This window comes from Gambusia affinis, linkage group LG15 (assembly GCF_019740435.1).
Source record: "Gambusia affinis linkage group LG15, SWU_Gaff_1.0, whole genome shotgun sequence".
NCBI classification, from domain to species: domain Eukaryota; kingdom Metazoa; phylum Chordata; class Actinopteri; order Cyprinodontiformes; family Poeciliidae; genus Gambusia; species Gambusia affinis.
In genome coordinates, this window is record NC_057882.1 from 26,619,789 (window position 1) to 26,639,902 (window position 20,114).

A 20,114-nucleotide genomic window follows, 5' to 3' on the forward strand; every position below is an offset into this window, starting at 1 on the left:
ATGGGGGAACGGTACCTGATGGGGGAACGGTACCTGATGGGGGAACAGTACCTGATGGAGGAATGGTACCGGATGGGGGAACGGTACCTGATGGGAGAACGGTACCTGATGGGGGAACGGTACCTGATGGGGGAATGGTACCAGATGGGGAACGGTACCTGATGGGGCAACAGTAGCTGATGGGGAACGGTACCTGATGGGGGAACAGTAGCTGATGGGCAACGGTACCGGATGGGGGAACGGTACCTGATGGGGGAATGGTACCAGGTGGGGAACGGTACCTGATGGGGGAACAGTACCTGATGGGAGAACGGTACCTGATGGGGGAACAGTACCTGATGGGGGAACGGTAGCTGATGGGCAACGGTACCGGATGGGGGAACGGTACCGGATGGGGGAACGGTACCTGATGGGAGAACGGTACCTGATGGGGGAACAGTACCTGATGGGGGATTGTGAATCGACGTGCTTTCAAGTAGAACTTTTTTCTTAAATACATGCGCACTTAGTGTCAAAGAACCTAGCACCAACTAGTGGCGTGGCGAGAGCATTACACGTTTCCAATGTGTACGGTTACTGTGTAAACAAAGATTGTAATTAGAACGTCTTCATGTAAATGTTTTAACAGAAACAGGACAAAACTTCCATTGTTGTTGGATCATTGTTGTTTAAACAGGCCTGTTTTTAAAATTGTGAAAACAATGTCAAGATCATTTAAGAATAAAGTTGTAATCATAGCAGAATAATCGTAAACAAAAAACAAGACGTTACTAAAAATTTGAGAAAAAAACTTTTCAATAAGAAAAAACTTTGACAGAGTTTTGAAGGTCTGGCGTGAGCAGATTGGTGATTCTCTTTTTGAAATAAATTATTTATTTAGCCAACATCTGAAAACTGAGAATTTGATGCTGATGGTTTAATAGATCAACCAAACGTAGCAAGATGCGAAAAATAACACATTTTAATACAAATCTCAAAAGTTTGACATTATTCTGTTTAATAAGAACTCTGTGCATACATATATATTTATATAGAAGTGCACCATGGGGGGGCGGGCGGGGTATGAGGCTAAGCAGGTCGTAGTTTTTCTCGGAGTCTGAAGCGGCTCATGCTGAAGCAGAAGAAAAGCAGCCATGATGTTTGAAACTGGAATCAGGTTTTTTCCGGCTGATCGCAGAGACTAGGAGCTGCGCAGTGCCGCCCAAAGTGGCGTTGTTCTGCGCAGCTGAAAGCAGCAGCAGGCCCCGTCCCGACTGAATAAATCAGTTTCTGGGTTCTGAGTCCAGCCCGGCTGCTGCTGTTCCTCTTCAGTGTGGCGAGGCTGGAGATCAAAACGTGGTGTGAAATGAGCGGAAGCTGCTGTGAGTGTCCAGGTTTCTGCTGCTGCTTCTCCGTTTGTTCCCAGCGATGACCCCACGGAGCTGCGAGGCGCCGCGGCGCCACGCTGCAACACGCCCACAGTCATGAGGCTCTGCGGCCATTTCCACTTAGGTTCCCCGCATCTCCGCCCGATGCCCGCACGGATGCGTGTGTCTGTGCGGACACATTGAGCAGTCAGTGTGAAAACTGCCCATCCCCTCAGATAAAGGCAGAGGAATCCCAAAGCTTTGGTGAGAGCGGCTGGAAGCGAACAGGAAGGCAGGAGCAGCGCCGCGCCGCGCCGGCCGCCGCAACAAGCACCAAACCCGGAGGAAAGCAGCTCAGGCGGCGCTGAAAGTCTCAGTAAATGTCCTGCTGCTGTTTTACGTATGACACACAGACACACACACACACACACACACACACGCAGACACAGACACACACACACACAGACACACGCGCGCGAGGGACATAACTGTGGCTCTGCTCTCTAACATAAGCAGAGGAAACTAATATCTGCCGCCGTGGAGAAAAGCTGGAAGGATTTCCTCCAGAACCGCAGCAGAGGTTCGATGTGCGGCTCGGTTCCTCCGGGTTTGGGTCACCCTCATACCGAACATGCATTAACACTTTGTGGCCTGTTTTCCGTTTCCCCTCTCGCCTTTGGAGGACCTCCATTTTGAAGAGACATGGCGCGGCTCGGTGGCTCGGACGGCAGCGGGTTCTGGTTCTGGCTGGTTCCGGTGGTTCCGGCGGATAGCTGGAGCTTTTCTTCCTGATCAGGTAGCGGAGGAGGACATGTCGGGACTGATCCATTGATTCTTCATTCTGTGGTTTTGTCTTGAGCTGCAGCCTTTGGGCTCCCTGAAGCATCGAGGGCCAAAATAATTAAACATTAGGTTTGAATTTAAACACAGTTCTTTAAATGCAGTAAATAATTACCAATATGGAAACATATTGTTCAGCAAAACATTTATTAATAAACACAAATAATCCAGAAATTAAAACATATTAATTTGATGGTAAAATTGTACAAGCATGTTAATAAAAAGTAATGATTTAATTTTATAGAACATTTCAATATTTTTGCCTCAAGGACTCAAAGGCCAATGTAGCATAAGTGTCATCTGTACCTGGCCAGTAGAGGGCGCAGTCCAGGTTTGCCTGCAGTTATACTCCCGTCCGACGGGTGGCGCCAAACACTGTGATTCACATAAAGAACAAGATTTTCCCATTTGATGCCGTTCTGATTGTCATTGAGTTCATTTTAGAACAAGGTGCCACAGATCAATTTGTTCTGATAACAGCCGAACATCTAGAGTCATTTTCTACAATCTACGGATTTTTAAATATGGACGAGCAAAATCCAATGGTTTTGATTTGTCATATTTTACAGTTGGAAAATAAATTGGACTCAGATGAATTGGGTAATTTATGCATTAGCAACCAGAAGGATACAAACGCTAAAAATAACTTTATTAACCAAAATGTATTTCTGTTTTCTGTGTAGGCAACAGATTATCGCCCCCTATGGGCTGCAGGAAGGATTACAGTGAGATGCCTGGAAGCAGCCTCAAGGTTAGAGGTCAGAGGTTGTTTAGGACTCATCTGATTGGTTAACCTGTAACTAGAGGGCATGGTGTTAGCCACGCCCACTAATTGATAATTAATCAACTGAATTTTTTATTAAATTAACTTGAATACAATTTTTAAGAATTCATAAAGTTGTCAGTGTCAAGCAAGTCCAGCTGACCTACTTCCACCTCTGTTTTTATTTTTAATTAAATTGTTTTTCTGACCTGTGACCTGATTGAACCTTGTTATTTATTTTTAGTTTTAATAATCCACAGCAGGTGCCTCATCATATTTCCTGTTAAAATATTTAAGGCGTTATGAAATACAGCTAATGACTAGCATGATGCAAGTCATCACGTGATGTCATGTTTCACATAATAAAATCAATTACTAAATAAATACTAAATCTACCTGCATTTGAGATATAATAAATATTTTAAAATTAATTTACAATAAAGTAATATGCTAATTTATATTTTTTCCTTTTGCACCATCACATAAATCTTTCGTAGCGATGTTTGATTGACTCGTGCGCCTCCCGGCAGGTGACGGGGTTAATTATGAAGGATGCAGAAAAGGGGCGGGGCTACTGGCTGTTTTGGTGATTTTCTGGGTTTTGGTGATGAAGATGCGCTGAGCGGCGGTGACGCCTGGCCGAGTGTCTGCCGGCAGGAAGCGGCCAGCAGAGCAGCCGCCCTCAGACTGGATTAGAAACGAGATTATAAAGTTATTCCAAAGCAAACAGAGGAATTTGTGATGTGAGGCTGTTCCCGGGCCGCTGGGTTAGCGCATGCTTTGGGAGGAGGGGAGTGTGTGTGTGTGTGTGTGTTTGGGTATGTGTGTTGGAGGGAGAATGGGTGAGAGAGAGAGAGAGCTCAGGATCCGGGCCTAGGAAGTGCTGCCGCGGGGACTCGCCTCATCCGCTCTCAAAAATCCTGAAATTGGGCCGTTTATCCGCCAGAATGAGGCGGCGGCGCGGCGCGGCGGCGCTCCGTTACACCGGAATGGTAAGATTCAGGCGGCACATCCCGCGACATGCGGCGTTTTCTGCGTGATTTCTGCTCTTTCTGATGCTCATAGCCCCGCATATGTCGGTGGGAGCGCGTGCGTGTGTGCGCGCGCGCGTGCTGGTGTGCGTTGCTGAACTTGTTTTTGTGTCGCGTTTGCTTTTTATTTCGCCATCAAGCCGCCGCATGCATAATGCACACATGTCGTCACACACAGACACACGCACACTTTTCCTCATGGGTGGACACACGCGCGCGCGCACGTGCGTGTCCGTGTTAATCCCAATCCCTGATGGGGTTTTTTAATCATGTAACCTGACGTAGCGGGCCTGATTGGCCGCCGCGCGTCCATGAGATTCCAGCCTGACCTTATCGCATTGGATGTCATTTCCAACATCTCGCGATAGCAGCGCAGACCGGCAGCTCCGTGTTTTCAGCTGAATGTGACGTCAGGACGTCACATGTTTGATTTTAGCTTCGTTCAGATCTGATGAGGAAGCAGAACTGCAGTTCATGGGATATTACAGCTCAGATAATTACTGCACAGTAATATCACAACACACTCTGAAAACAGGAAACTGACGGATTTATTGCAGCCCAAAGAAATATTAAAAACGGAGATGATTTTAAAGTTTCCAACTTTAGCTAACTTTGTTAATCAGCGGTTCAATTTGAAACGTTTTGCCATTTTCTTCTTTTTCTTTTTCCGTTTCGTACTTAAACTATCATGAATCTTTTGCTTTTGCAGTGAATTTTTTTTGCACAAATCTAATATATACTTTACCCAGTATTTATGTGACTATAATTAAACCAAGAATATCTCAAATCCTTTTTATCTGAGTCACAAAAACATTTTTTTTTTTTTTACAATAGGCTGCTTTCAGGCGGGTAAATATAACAATAATAAAACAACTTTTGAATTAGCGGCTCTGTTATCTCTTCTTATATCAGCTGTTCTCTCTGGTTCAGCCAGACGGGCTGAGAGGAGGTGGAAAAAAGATCAATTACAGGTTTGGTTTGAAATTTTGAAAGGCAGTTTATTTAATTATCAGAATAATGTCAAATTAGCAAAATGTAAATTCTTCATTAATCCTGTAGCCTCCAGTGGCTGCAGGCCTCCAGGCCTTTTTAAAGTCCTGGACAGGATGTTAATCTGCATCCGGCCCTTCAGCCTCTGATGAACTTTGTGAGGCTTTCTCTAAGTTTTTCACTGAAACTAATTGTAGCTCTTAGAGGCTGGAGAACCCTGCCTCTAAGAGGGTTCTCTCTTCTGGAGCAACTTTAACATGGTTAAAGTTGCTCCAGATCTGAAATAAGCAAATATATTTTCACATTATTTATAACATAAATCTTTAGGTGAACCGCGTTGCTGAATTAATCATCCTGGGTTAAACTTTTGTTGCACAGCTGTTCTCAACCATTTCCAGCCAGTTTCCTTAAATGAACTGACCTCAGGTTTTCACCGTCTGCGGCCATCAGATTATCCTCTGGATTGTCTTCCTACTCGTCTGATAAAAGACATTTTTCTCACTTCTGGCCAACATGTTCTAATGGTGATAAATGCAGTCAGGTTGAGTCCCATCAATACTTAAACAATAATGGAACAGAGAGATTTCAGTCTGGTGAATGATGATCTTCTGTTAACAGCTGATTTGTTGCAGTTTTATCTCTGTCAGATCAGATCTGCGTTTGATGCTGTAGATCATCAGATTCTCTTACATAGATTAAAACTTTGTGTTGGCCTTTGAATGGTTTAAATCTTATTTAGAAAACAGAACCGTCTCAGTCCATCTGGACCAATGCTGTTCTGGGGCCAAACCTTTAAAGTACGGCGTCCCCCAAGGCTCAGTTTTAGGTCCCATTTGGTTTATTTTGTATTTGTTACCTCTTGGTCAGATTTTCCATAAGTTTAACGTTTCATTTCATTGTTTTGCAGATAACATCCAGATTTAAATGCCTCTTAAAGTACAGAACGGTAAAAATGAATCTCTTTAGCTGTTGATCGATTGTTAAGCTGAATCAAATCTTGGATGGAAGAAAACTTTCTTCACCTCAATCAAAGTAAAACTCAACTTATGTTATTCTTCACACTACAGATCCAGATCTGATTCTTGGTTCTTTAGCTGTTTTTAAAGTGCTATATAAATTAATTTGACATTTTTTTTCTTGTTTTATTGATTTAGATTGCTGTTTATTTTCTCTGTTGGCCTGTTTTAAATACTGAAGCTAAAAGAAATGAAGTATAAAGACTTTATCACGACATCTGTCATCATGACTCATTGGACTCTGTCATACAGGGTTGCTGTTGCTGAGCGTGTTGCCAACATGGTTAAAGTTGCTCCAGATCTGAAATAAGCAAATATATTTTCACACTATTTATAACATAAATATAAAAAGATGTTAATATTTTAGTCTTTAGGTGAACCGCGTTGCTGAATTAATCATCCTGGGTTAAACTTTTGTTTAATGTTGGTAGTTATAAATGGATCATTTGTTTAAATTAGGGCTGAAACAATTAATTGGATTAATCAGTTGTTGAAAAATTTGTCAACTAATTTATGAATGGATGGCTAAATAAAGCATAGAGACTCTAAAACAAGAGAATTTGCTGAAATCGACAGAACAATCGATTATCATCAATTGTTGCAGCTGAAATGCGTTTTCAGGTTAAAGGGTGAGTAACTAGGGTGTTTCTGTGCTAGCGATGCTAACTGTCTGCTCTTCCTGTTTCAGGGTCGGATCATGTCAGGATGAGTGGGCCTTCCAAAGGCCCTGACAGGAAGTCCAGCTGCCCTCTGACCCCGGCCCGCGACCCGTGCTGCATCGGCCCGGCCATGTCGGCCGCCGCCTCCTCCCTCAAACACACGTCTGTCTACGGCTACATCCAGTCAGACCACTGTTCTTCCTCCTCCTCCTCTTCCTCATACAGCCCCCTGCGGAGGCTGCAGCACCTCACCAAGATGGTGAGCCGGCCCGACCTGGTGCTGCCGAGCCGGGGGCCCGACCGGCGCTGGGACTGGGGGACCGACCGGAGGGACGGGGTCAGGACGGAGGACTGCTGGGCGGAGTACAGAGAGCATTCTGTTGACGTCTCGTCTTCTTCTTCTGGTCAAAAGCAAGCACAGCTCCAAAGTGAAAGTAAAGACTTTCCTGTTGTTCGTTGCCACCAGTCTGCTGTTTCTGAGAAACTGGGAGGCGACTCTCCGTCCAGCCCGCCGAGCCCGGCCTTCTCTCTGGACAGCAGCAGCCCCTTCGCCAATGGCCTGCTGCACTTCGACTCGGCTCTGCTTGAGGCCGACGGCGTCGACGAGGAGCCGCAGAGCGTCGCGCCCGGCCCGGGCTTCCTGGACAAACGCGACCGGCCGCAGACCGCGCCGCAGCTCGCCCCCGCAGACGCTCGTCCGGACCCAGAGGAGGCGGCGCCCAAGGTGGTGACGCGCTCCCAGTCCTCGGGTCAGCGCCGGCGGTACTGGGACGGCTCAGAGGACGAGTGGGACAGCGACTCGGTGCTCTTCCTGTTCGATGACTGGCCTGCATGGCGGACGGTGGTAGGCTCAGCTCGCTTCTGTCTGTAGCATGGAGGCAATAAATCAATGACATCTGTTGCCATAGAGACGGGATCAATGTCGATAAATAATATGTCTGATAGAATAATCAATATATAGAATATTCACTGAACTCTGATCCAGAACCGCATGGCATTCTGGGAGATGTAGGCAGAGGACAGACTTGACCCGCTCACACTCTCAGACTGGCTAAGGTAGCTGGGTAGCATCAACTAACTGACTCCCTCTACGGTTACCTAGCAACATCCTGTTGCAGCAGTTCCAGGGTTCTCCTCTTAGATACTTAAAAATAAAAAAACGTGAAGTGAAATTTGGATCAAACAGTTCAACAAACAAAACAAAATCAAATCAATAACGATCAATATCAGCTGATACGAGATATTGTTTTTCAGCCGTGTCCTCCAACTGTAGTTAAGCATAAAAACAGAAAAGTAACATTTCTATTTGTAGTTGCTAATGTGCAGCAGGCGTCTCCAAATCAAACTTTCAAAATGTAAATTAATTTAAAAGGCAATGAATCAACACAGGAAGATAAAAGTATGTTTTTACAGTGTATTCAGAGTGACATAAGCCACCAAACAACTGATGGATTTACTGTTAAATTTTGCTGCAGTTTGTTTTGTGGGGTGAAATTGTTTATTAATCCTTGGAAAACAGAATTAAAGAGGTCAAAGGTTAGGAACATTTACTTCTGGTTTATCTGCATGCTTGTGAAATAAGTTAACACCAGAAAACAGTGTGTGGATTTGAACGGCGTTCGTCTCCTGCAGCAGCTGAGCAGCTCCAGGAAAAAGCCTCCGCCGCCGGTGAAGTTCGCCGAGGGGGAAATCGTTTGGGCCAAGTTCGGCCGCCGGCCCTGGTGGCCGTGTGAGGTGCTGGCCGACCCGGCGCTGGGCGTCTATCACAGGATGAAAGGTAGAACCGTAAACCCGTTTGATTTAGTCAGATCCAGATTCATGATTCAGTTAACGATTAATCAATCACTAAATTAGTTGACAATTTTTTCCATAATGATTAAAACGATTAATCGTTACTAATTGATGTTCAGCTTGGTTTCAGTTTGACTTGGACCTTGTTTTACTCCAGGTGGGTCGTCGCTATGGAAACGACTCACCTGGACGATAATTGCTTCCTGGCAGCTTCAGCCTGAATCTTCTCCAACTTCATTTGTTTCAGTTTTTGTGGGGGGGTTTAAAATCCTTCTTAGAGTTTTCCAGACAACAGTGGATCACACAAATTACTCACGTTTTTATTTTTTTGTACAATCTCCTCTTCAGTTCAACCTTATCAGTGGAGACACATTGTTGATGTTACCATTATAAAATAACTGACAATTAAATATTGGCAAAGCTCAATGTGATTTTCACAGTGTTGTTGTTAGCAGCTGCTGAAAGTAACTAAAAAGTTACTTTTAGTGTAATTTAGTTACTTTCCAAATCAAGTAGTCAGTAATCTGATTAAGTTACTTTTTCAAAGTAACTATGCCATCACTGTTTGTCAAATTATTTTTGCGCTAATAATTTATGTTTTAGCATTTTCAACCACCTTGTTTGATGTTTTATCCATATTTCAGCATATAGTTAACTCATTCTGTACTTTCTGGGTATTACTGTTGTAATTTCCACTTTCTAAAGATAATCAGCAGGTATTGGTTTCTTTGCAGAGCCCTGCGACCGGCTCTGTCGGCTGTATCACGTCCGGACCTTTGGGGAGCCAAAGGAGTTCGTTTGGGTGGAGGAAAAATCTACTCAGGCGTTCCACGGAGGCTTTGAGTTCGACCAACTTCTCCTTTTGAGACGAAGAAGCAAGCAAAGAGAGCAGAACAACAGAAACACTGTAAGTGTTCAATTGTGAATTGTTGCATGATGCCAGCAGCTCTAATCTAAGACACTCACAGAAATCTGTGACTACCAGAAGCATCATGAAAAGATACCAGTCTGTTGTTTTGGTTAAAGAAGTCTGACCGTCATGTTTTCTGGTCTTGCTGCAGATCCCTAAGCGTTTCCAGTATTCGTGGAGATGCAGTGTGGCCGAGGCTGAATCTGTTCTGTCTGGACGACCCGACGTTTCTCCTGCTCTGGCTCCATCCACAGATCAAACCTTTTCCTTCAATTCCCCGCCAGAAGGACAGAAGAAGCCCCCTCCAGCCGTTCCCGCTGTTTCTGAACCGTTGCACTTAACGAATGGACCCACCTCGTCTACAGCTACAACACGGACAAAACCAAGCACTTTAAAGAAAACTTCTAGCAAGAAGAAGCAAAGCAAATCCCTTCAGGACCTTGGGAATGAAAAGGCATTGTGTTGCAGTCTCGATCAGTCTCACAGAGACAACAGAGAGTGCCCATACTCTGATCTCGACTCAGTCCCGAAGATTTTGTGCCCTAAAGCACTTGAGCGTCAACCAAAGCTGCTTCCATGCCAGCCGTCTGCGGCTGCAGTCAAAGAGCTAAAGAAGCAGCCAGACAACCAGACCGGACTGTGGTTCAGTAAATCAGGCAGAGACCGGCGACCCAAAACCACCAGCCCCGTGTCAGACCACTCCCTCTTTAGTAAGGGTCCCTGTAAGAAAAAGCACTTATCCACCGTTAGTAAGAAGGCACCGGTTCCCTCCGCCTTGTTGGTCGGTGCTGAGTCCAATGACTCGGTCATACTGGCAGACACTAATAAGTCAACAGATAATGGTCCGATTCATGAACAGTCAGTATCTGAGAAATGTAGGGCCAGTGAGGACAACCCTGTTGAAGGAAGAGGCTGGTCTTTGGACCAGCCAAAGGCCCAGTTGTCCACTGAAGACAAACAGACTTCTGAGACCAAAATAAACCCTTTGAGCATTTCGTCTGACAACCCGGATGTTGAAAAAGACTTTCATCCCTCCAAGAAAGTCGGTTTTAATAACGACTCAGATTCTCCAAAGATGGTAACATCTGTAAGTTCAACTGAACTTTCTGTCATAATTGCTACTAAACAACTTGATAAAACTGAAAAACCTTTTGACCAGGAGGACAACCCTGTTGAAGGAAGAGGCTGGTCTTTGGACCAGCCAAAGGCCCAGTTGTCCACTGAAGACAAACAGACTTCTGAGACCAAAATAAACCCTTTGAGCATTTCGTCTGACAACCCGGATGTTGAAAAAGACTTTCATCCCTCCAAGAAAGTCGGTTTTAATAACGACTCAGATTCTCCAAAGATGGAAACATCTGTAAGTTCAACTGAACTTTCTGTCATAATTGCTACTAAACAACTTGATAAAACTGAAAAACCTTTTGACCAGGAGAAAGAAAGCCAGCAGAATTTGAGGCCCTGTTTACAAGTTGAAAAAAGAGATCCAGTCTCAATATTAGAAAAGCAAAAGAATCTGGTCTCTAAATGCAGACTCCCGTTTGTGAAACTGATACGAAAGGAGATAGAACAAAACCAGTTTTTACACTCATGTCTGACCCATGTCACTACTAACAGAAGTGAATGCAATAAGAAAGAGAAAACATCAGATAGTGATGTGAATAAAGCAGCAGCTAATAAATCAGACTTGACAGGCAGCAAAACGAGCGTCTTCACTGATCAGATTTCACCTTCAAAATTCATCCAGGTCTCAGTCAAGAAGCTACGAGCTAGAAGTGAGTCTGGCCTACTTCGGCTGTCATCAGAGTCACCGCCTGTACACAACGCTAAGACACCCGAACGCAACGCTAAGACACCCGAACGCAACGCTAAGACACCCGAACGCAACGCTAAGACACCCGAACGCAACGCTAAGACACCTGGAAACAACGCTAAGACACCCGAACGCATCGCTAAGACACCCGAACGCAACGCTAAGACACCCGAACGCAACGCTAAGACACCCGAACGCAACGCTAAGACACCTGGAAACAACGCTAAGACACCTGGAAACAACGCTAAGACACCCGAAGGCAACGCTAAGACACCCGAACGCATCGCTAAGACGCCCGGAAACAACGCTAAGACACCCGAACGCAACGCTAAGACACCTGGAAACAACGCTAAGACACCCGAACGCAACGCTAAGACACCCGAACGCAACGCTAAGACACCAGGAAACAACGCTAAGACACCTGGAAACAACGCTAAGACACCCGAACGCAACGCTAAGACACCCGAGCATAGCGCTAAGGCAGCCCGAAACAACGCTAAGACACCCGAGCATACGCTAAGACACCCGAGCATAGCAGCTAAGACAACCGCAGGCAACGCTAAGACACCCGAACGCAACGCTAAGACACCCGGAAACAACGCTAAGACACCCGAACGCGACGCCAAGACACCCGAACGCCACGCCAAGACACCCGAACGCGACGCCAAGACACCCGAACGCGACGCCAAGACACCCGAACGCGACGCCAAGACACCCGAACGCCACGCCAAGACACCCGAACGCAACGCCAAGACACCCGAACGCGACGCCAAGACACCCGAACGCGACGCCAAGACACCCGAACGCGACGCCAAGACACCCGAACGCGACGCCAAGACACCGAGCATGCAAGACACCCGAGCAGCAAGACACCGAGCAGCGCCAAGGCACCGAACGCTAAGACAGACACCCGAACGACACCGAGCATGCCAAGACACCCGAGCATACGCCAAGACACCCGAGCATAGCGCCAAGACACCCGAGCATAAATCTTTCTGATGCATTGAGCAGCCCAGAAGTACAACCTGTCCCAGTATCAAACGTTAGTCTAGATAGCGTCACCGCCTTATCATGCAATGAATCAAACAGATTAGAATGTAAAGGCATTTCTGTTTGCAGTCAAACAAAGACATCGTCTGACAAGCCAGACTGCTCAGAGGAAAACACTTCATCTACTAAAACTGCAGCTTCTCCAACAGGAAGTCCTCATTTCCATCAAAGTCGGCCTGCTCCAAAATCCAGAAAAATTATTCACAAACTGAAGCAGGCTAAAGAAATTCAAAACGTCCTGAAGGAGCAGCCGGCCCATCTTCCAGCCAGCAGTCGGCTGATGACCAGAGCCTTGCAGGTTGTCGACCAGAGGAAGCGTAGAAAAGCCCAGCAGGCGATTGAGCAAACTAAGCTGAGCAAACCTCTGGACACAGTTCAGAATTCTGCTGAGCCCAAATTTGATATTTGCACTAATTTAAAACTTCTAAAATCTACTCGCATTAACAATGGGGATTGCTTGTCTAGATGTAGCTCCCCTTCCGTACTGTTCTCTGATTCAGAGGATTTTGAAGATGATGTTAAAAGTGAAGATGAAGACCTTTCAGTTTCTTCAACTCCACCAATGGACTTCATACCCCTTACATCTATAGCTAAAGCAAAACACGAAGATCTGCCCCCAACAACACAACCTCCATCACCTCCATCACCGTTTTCCTTCATGAAAGCCTTCAAGAATGTTACGGAGGTTTCCTTTCAGTCCTTACCAACTGGCAGCAATGGAAAGCCGGTCTCTTTCAGGCCAGACTCAAAATACCAGTTTAGCACTTTTCTTATGATGCTGAAGGACTTGCATGACACTAGAGAGCGAGAAGGCGCGCCCCTAGAGTTAGAGATTGGGCCACCCAGTGCACATGTGAAGGAGGAGCCGGTGATGATGCCACACAAGGCTCCACTGGAAGGACACGGCCACACATGCAAAACCGATCCAATCGCAGACAAAAGTGGGATTGGACAGAACGGATGTGGTAAAGGCCAGAAACTCAAGAGGCCCTGTAGCAGAAAGCGTGGCCATTGGTTGAAATGGAAAACCAATCGCAGAGTTCCTGGACATGGTTTTTCTGGAGTAACGTCAGCAGCAAGAATCACTTCCTGGCCAACAGCAGATATCACTTCAAAAATAATGGATGTACAAATTGGCAGTAGCTGGATCCAGGCTGGCTGTAGTGGAGACGTTGGTGGGCAAGAGGAGCAGCAGAGATGGGAAAGACTAAAGGGCTGCCAGCAGGTTGGTGTTCCTCTGGAAAGGAGGGAATGTCCGACACGCCACCTGGAACAGCCAACCAGCCTCGGAGGCGACATGATGAACAAGTCCGTTCAAGACTTGATTCGTCAAGCTGATGAACAAGACAAGACTTCAGCCGGTAAGGACAGTCTGACGTACCGTCCTTACAAAAATAACAACAATGGAAAGTTGACATTTTCTGTAGCACCATCCATTTTGTAAAATGTGATAAACTGAACATGAAAACTGATGTTTTCCTGCCATTAGAGCTGAGATAAACCACCTGTAATGTAGATGAAGGTCAATATCTGTGCATTTACTCCAGATCAGACTAAAGCCAGAGTAAACATTCAAAACTATTCCAGACTTTGGATGAATTGTTTTTCCAAGACTTATAGCAACAACCAATGTTTTCTGTCTGTTAGGCTACATTCATTCTGCAGACTGAAGTGACCCAAATCCCTTTTTTTTTCGCCTTAATGCGACCTGCATCTGATCTTTTTATGACAGTCTGAACAACACAGATGAAATGTTTTCAAAGGCGACCCAGGCTATCTGTGGTTCTAAATCCGATCTGTATCTGATCTTTGGAAATGTGACCTGTGTCTGGTCACATTCATCCAACCATTCTGGTTAGCCTCAGGTTTCTGTTCTTCGCTAATCAGAGTGGCGTCTGGTTGGTCTTCTGCTGCTGTAGCCCGTTTCTTTCAACCTTTCACTAGTTGTCCATTCAGAGATGACATTGGTCAGTAGATCATCAGTTTCTGGAGCAGTAAGACCAAACCAGGCCAGTCAACATATCCTGAATGTTTTCCCTGTCTAAAGCTCGGGTTGATTTTCAGCAACTCATCTTCACCATATCTAAACTCATCAAGTTGTTCCTGTGTGATTCACTCATTTACAAGTTAGTTGCTCAATAAGTATTTACAGAGTGTTTAATGATTTCCTTCCTTTTGTGTTTCCAGAACATAAACGAATACGAAAACCCAGCAAGAGACTACTTGAATGGACTGAGGAATACAACCAGATTTTCTCCCCAAGGAAGAAACCCAAAAAGTCTCTCCAGCTGTTTGGAAAGGTAAAAATGACGCAAAGTGAGCTCTGTTCTGTCTCTATAATCAATCAATCAATCAATCAATCAATCAATCAAACTTTATTATGCCTTGATGCTGAAATGTGCTATACAAATAAAGTTTGATTTGATTTTGATTTTGAAGACAAATACTCCCCGTTGATCAAATTCAACAAGCCATGAAGTAGCATGGCTCATCAAGCTTTTATTTTGAAAACCAACACACAAAATGAAGCAGTCAGTGACCCATGCAATGCCTCAAGCCTAACTGCAGATGTCCCACCACTAGGGGGGGCTAGTGATGCATTCTTAGCCTGCCGGATAAACAATACTTGCAGTGAATTAGACGCCAAAAGCTTTTCATTTAAAGGACAATTTATACTTGCTGGCTGCGTTAGAGGCTCTTTAGCCACGGTGAATTGAAAAGCGATGGCTGGCCGATGCATCGGGTATTCTGGATACGTCGCCCAGCCTACTCAATCTTTTTTCCACTAGGCCAATCAATCTGTTGCTGCCCTGTGTGAGCTTTCGGACTTGGAGAAGAACATGGCCGACAGCTCATCGTCCTCCTTACTTCCTGAAATACTGACGCCGCCGCCAGAGGAGTTGGCTCCAGCCACGCCTGTAGAAACCCAGATTCCCAAAGCAGAACCGCCATCGACCCAAGAGCTTCCGGTGCTTTCCATCGACTCCTTAACTCCGCCCCCTGAAGCTGAGCCCTCCCTGTCAGACGGCCTAGTCAAAGGCAACAGTAATGTTTCTGCTTTTTGTTTATTTATAAAGGGATTTTTGGTTGAACTATTCCTTTTAAAGAGGCAGTATGTAACTTTTTCATAAATTCTGTTTTTGTTGAACCATTCATCAGTTTAATCTGACAGATAATCTGTGAGCAGATCAACCTCCACTGAGTTGCTATCGCCAAGAAATGAACCAAAAACAGAACCAGAAAGCAGGGCTTAGTGCTGTGAATCATGCTCATGTACTCACTGCTAAATGTGCTAATGCAGGAGGAACAGCTTACAGAAAAATTGTTTATCTGCTGTTAGCATGGCTATGCTAACTGGCCATAACACTACAGGCTATGCTACCTACAATGTAGCAGAAAGCAGCTCCAAACAAGTTTGTGATTGACAGCACTAAGCCCCGCCTTCTGGCTCTAATTGGTTGTTTCTTGTTGGCACTGGGAGAAGGAAGAGATCGATCTTTTGCCAAACTGTCACAACATGGAGACAGTTTGAACAAATATGTAATAATGTTTTTATTAAAGTTACAAACTGCAGCTTTATGATCCAGGATTTGATTTCAGTTGAGGTTTTGTTTGCGACCAGATTATTTCACCCTTTTCCTGCTAACATGATGTTGATCTATTTGATTTTTATCTCCAGTTAGTTTCTACATTTTCTATATAAAAGTTTTTACTTTTATGGCACATTGTTTGTTGTATTAGCAGAATAAACGTGAAGATTATTCAGTTAGTCGGGGTTCTTGAATCACGCTGAATGTAAAACAGATGAAGCTGCTGCTGCTTTCTGTTTGGGCTCCGGACCCGGTCCTGGTTCTGATCGGCAGGTTCAGTCGGAAGGTTTTGGTTTCTGATGATTTCTGTTTGGTTGGCAGAAGTTTCTCCTGTACTTGAAAAGAAGAGGAAGAGGAAACCCACGCAGAAGATCCTGGAGTACTGCCTGGAGGCCGAGGTGTCCGCCGCCCCGAAGAAAAAGGTAGAAAACTTTCAACTGGGCCCAGCAGCAAAACATAAACATCACATTAATAAACCAATAAGCCTTGGATAAGAACCACCTTTAACTTGTAGTGAGCCCAGAAATGGGAAATTACTCCATATGAACATACTAACTTATGTGAAATTTCTGCTTATTAGAATCATTTTTAATGTTTTTTTTGGTTTTCTGCAACCAGTTTAATCATGAAAGTGAATTCAGAGTCAGATTGTTTCAAAAGACATGAAACATTTTTTGTGTTTTAAATTTAGCCTCCCAGATGGAAGCAGGTTATCGTGAAATGAATAAAAGATTAATGGTAACTGTAAAGTAGCGGTTTGACCTAAACATTAGAATTTTACTGCTGAATTAGAGAACTTTACCTGAGACGAAAAACACAAAAATCAATTTATTGTTTCTCTTGAATTACGATAAATGATTTCAGATAAAATACCAATACTGATATTTCCACTTCCAGACCTGTTGGGTGAACTTACATGCTGCTTTTTACTGTTTAACTCTTTCTAATATTTATATGTTCATATTTAATGTGAAAGTGCAGTTTCATGTTCCGATCCTGTTTATGTTTCATTCCAGAATAAAACACTGAAGATGAATTCAAATGCTGGACCTCAGGCAGGTTCGTACGATTCCAGTTATTTAGACAATCATCTAGAGATTACTAACGGTACCCAAAGTGGAGGATCAGTTAAAACAGGGTTTAATTATCTCCGGCCACTGGCCAAGTACAGGTAACAGTCTGAAGTGGCGTGTAAATTGGAGCAACGTATCCGCCGCCGTAAAAAAACCAGCTGCATTTAGTTTAAACTTCTGTCCAGGGCAGGAGTGGCTGACTGGACTCCAGACTGATGCACATACTGTGTGTGGGACGGACCTGGGCTGTCATCATTTAACAAGAAAATATATCAAATATCATTTTTATGGTCTGCTGCAGCCCATTGGTTGATTTCAGTGATGGACATTGGGCTAATCCAATGGGGTTTTTCTCCATCCCTCTTGGCCCGCCCCTCCCCAACGAAGTTATAAATTGCGCCATTTCAGTTAATGGTTAGCTGCTAGCCAGAGTTCGAGAAAAGTGAGCGGATCGAGACGGGGCGGGTCAGAAAAACTACAACTAAAGCTAAAAAGCACATAAACTCATTCAGAGAAATATCAAACTAGCTGATATGTTAATTACCACACAGTAACGTCACAGAGGGTTTTAACAGGGGCGGGGGTATAAGATACAGGATTGGGGCTGCACAGTGGTGCAGTTGGTAGCACTGTTGCCCTGGGTTCGATTCCCGGCCAGGAGTCTTTCTGCATGTTCTCCCTGTGCATGCTGGGTTCTCTCCGGTTCTCTGGTTTCCTCCAAAAACACGACTGTCAGGGACCAGAGTCAAACCAGGACAAAAAGAGTTCAAAGTAGAAAAAGTTCAATTTAATTCTTCCAAAAATAGTGAGCAAAACATAAAGATTTAATGCAAGAATAAGTCAAAGGATAAGTAACAAATGTGGGCCCAATTTAACTGAACACAAACAAAACTGACCTGCAAATAGACTTGAATAGGGGTGTAGTAACCTAAAGCGACCACAAGAGGGAGACACAATATAACAAAAGAACCAACAAATACAAAATTCACTAAAGCCTTCTATGAAACAAATAAAGCAAAACTAACTTTAACTTAGCAGAAACAATAATAAGTGAATATTTAAGTGACAAAATTAACTAATTGAGATCAACTTGAAACAACAAAATCTTTCAGAAAAACAAATGTTTTGTTCCAGGTTTCCTCCTCCAGCTGGTTTGGATCAGCAGCACCTCAAACAAAGAACAAGAGTAAATAAACCATTCAGACAGACATTAACTAAAGTGTGCACCCATTAGAAAATAGATGTCTAAATGAATAACTAACTTCAGCAGACTATGAGCTATAGCTAATATAAAACAAAATAAATACTAAGACGATGTGGTGGGAGGAGCTTCCACCACTATATGGTAAACTTATTGTCAGTAAATTGGCTTCCAAAGAGTTAAGAATAAATCATGTATTTGATGCTATTTGCTTGCACTGCTGGGTTTGTAATTGAAAGACAAAAACAGTGTCTGGTGAAAAATGTCAGTTTAAACTGATTAATATCCATCCATCCATTCCAGCCGATGTTCTGGGCGAGAAAACTAATTAATATATTATATTAAATATAATATTAGACAACACAAAGACTGGAGCTGCTAAAATCAAGATGAGACTTTAAGAACAATTTAAAGAAGTCAGTGAAGGAGCTTCCCTGATGTTTAATAGCGGCACATGAAGGAGGCGATGGACAGAGGCCATTAAAGCTGAGTTATAGTTTTATAAAAATGTCTACATATTTATTCAAACTGTCTCTATCTCATGACAGTTTGGAATGAGACAGATAATCTGAGAAGATTTAGTTCCTCTAACTAGAAACAATTTAATTCAGTGTATTTCTGTGGCACCAAGTCAGCAACAAATATTGTTTCAGCTGTCAGGGTAGAGCAGCGTGCACACAAGGTGATTGACAGTGCTAAGCTCCGCCTCCTGGCTCTGATTGGTTGTTTCACTGGGAGAAAGCAGAGATGAAACTTTTCCCACAACATGGAGGCAGACTCGACTGTGAAAGTACTGCAGCTTTAAAGTTAAATCATTTCACTACATTTTAGAAAATATTTTTATAGTGACTGAAACCATTTAGACTTCAGATGATTGAATCTCTTAATTGATCGTTTTCTATGCAGATTTTTCTCCACCATCTTTAAAAGTGAAACCACTCTCTGAGCCGCTGCCATGCCCGCCCCTCCCCCCCGTAACCTCTGACCTCCCGGCGGCCCCCAGCCCACCTGAGCAGGTGGACCCGCCCCCCGCAGACGCATTCCAGTCTGATGACGGCAGCGTCCAGGAGGAGGCGCTGGAGTCAGAGGTCAGCCGACAGGAACTTTAGGAAACGATCACTCCTCTGGTTCAGATGAAAACCCGACGTGTTTCTGCAGGATGACAGGTTTCGGCTGGAGAACCGGTTCCCCCCCACAAAGGACGACCTGCTGGGCGACGATGCGCCGCTACCTGTCAGGAAGATCATCGGCGACCGGGGAGGGCCCGCTTCCATGAAGGAGAATGTCTGCCAGGTGAGACGCTGACTGTAAAGTCAGAGGAGGAGACGGAAGAGCAGGCTGGAGCGATTCATGAATCCTGGTTCATTTCTTTTGTTCTGATCTTCACCTGGTTTTGCTCCTCAGGTGTGTGAGAAAACGGGGGAGCTGCTGCTGTGTGAGGGTCAGTGCTGCGGTGCGTTTCACCTGGCCTGCATCTCTCTGGCCGAGGCCCCGAAAGGAAAGTTTGTCTGCCCAGAATGTAAATCAGGTCAGTTTTCTCCTCCTGATGATCAGAAACAGGTCAGAACCAGAACCGGCCCATCCGGCCTGTGCTTTCTTGTGGACCAAGTTTGCTGTTAGACCAAATTCACCAGCGTTTATTGGGACTGTAGGGGCCACTGTTGCAGTTTTACATCACACTTCACCATTCCTAATGCTAATGCTAATGCTAAAGCTAAAGAAAGAATAAAGGCTAAACCCAAAAATCTCTTGTGAGATTTAAACAGATGTTTAGTACTGTGGTGTTCCTTGTTGTTCTGTGGTTTTTTTCTTTATTTTCCTTTATGTGGTACATCATGCTATAAACTCCAACAGCGCCCCCTACAATCGCAGTACACAGTGGAGTGACACCGGCTCAGACACTACCACAGTTTTTATGGACCACCTTCTTCTGGCCAGCCCTGTTCTGGTTGCTACAGTGATTCCTGTCTCCATGGCGACAGGAATTATGGAAGCCCACAGAGCGCTAGTAGCATAGTAGTACTAATAGTACTAATATTAC

General features: G+C 44.5%; 1 protein-coding gene across 1 annotated transcript in view; it reads left to right on the plus strand.

Annotated features, from left to right (window-relative positions):
• The first annotated feature begins 1,055 nt into the window (after positions 1 to 1,055).
• Positions 1,056 to 20,114, plus strand: part of nsd1b (nuclear receptor binding SET domain protein 1b) — a 30,064-nt gene continuing 11,005 nt past the window's right edge. The window contains exons 1-14 of the mRNA XM_044141532.1: positions 1,056 to 2,142; positions 6,675 to 7,489; positions 8,278 to 8,422; positions 9,171 to 9,343; positions 9,498 to 10,257; positions 10,531 to 12,046; positions 12,114 to 13,570; positions 14,397 to 14,509; positions 14,999 to 15,254; positions 16,121 to 16,221; positions 16,816 to 16,858; positions 18,980 to 19,161; positions 19,232 to 19,366; positions 19,478 to 19,601. Of these exons, the coding sequence (XP_043997467.1) occupies positions 6,692 to 7,489; positions 8,278 to 8,422; positions 9,171 to 9,343; positions 9,498 to 10,257; positions 10,531 to 12,046; positions 12,114 to 13,570; positions 14,397 to 14,509; positions 14,999 to 15,254; positions 16,121 to 16,221; positions 16,816 to 16,858; positions 18,980 to 19,161; positions 19,232 to 19,366; positions 19,478 to 19,601 (5,803 nt within the window). The 5' untranslated portion in view covers positions 1,056 to 2,142; positions 6,675 to 6,691. The remainder of the gene's footprint in view (positions 2,143 to 6,674; positions 7,490 to 8,277; positions 8,423 to 9,170; positions 9,344 to 9,497; positions 10,258 to 10,530; positions 12,047 to 12,113; positions 13,571 to 14,396; positions 14,510 to 14,998; positions 15,255 to 16,120; positions 16,222 to 16,815; positions 16,859 to 18,979; positions 19,162 to 19,231; positions 19,367 to 19,477; positions 19,602 to 20,114) is intronic.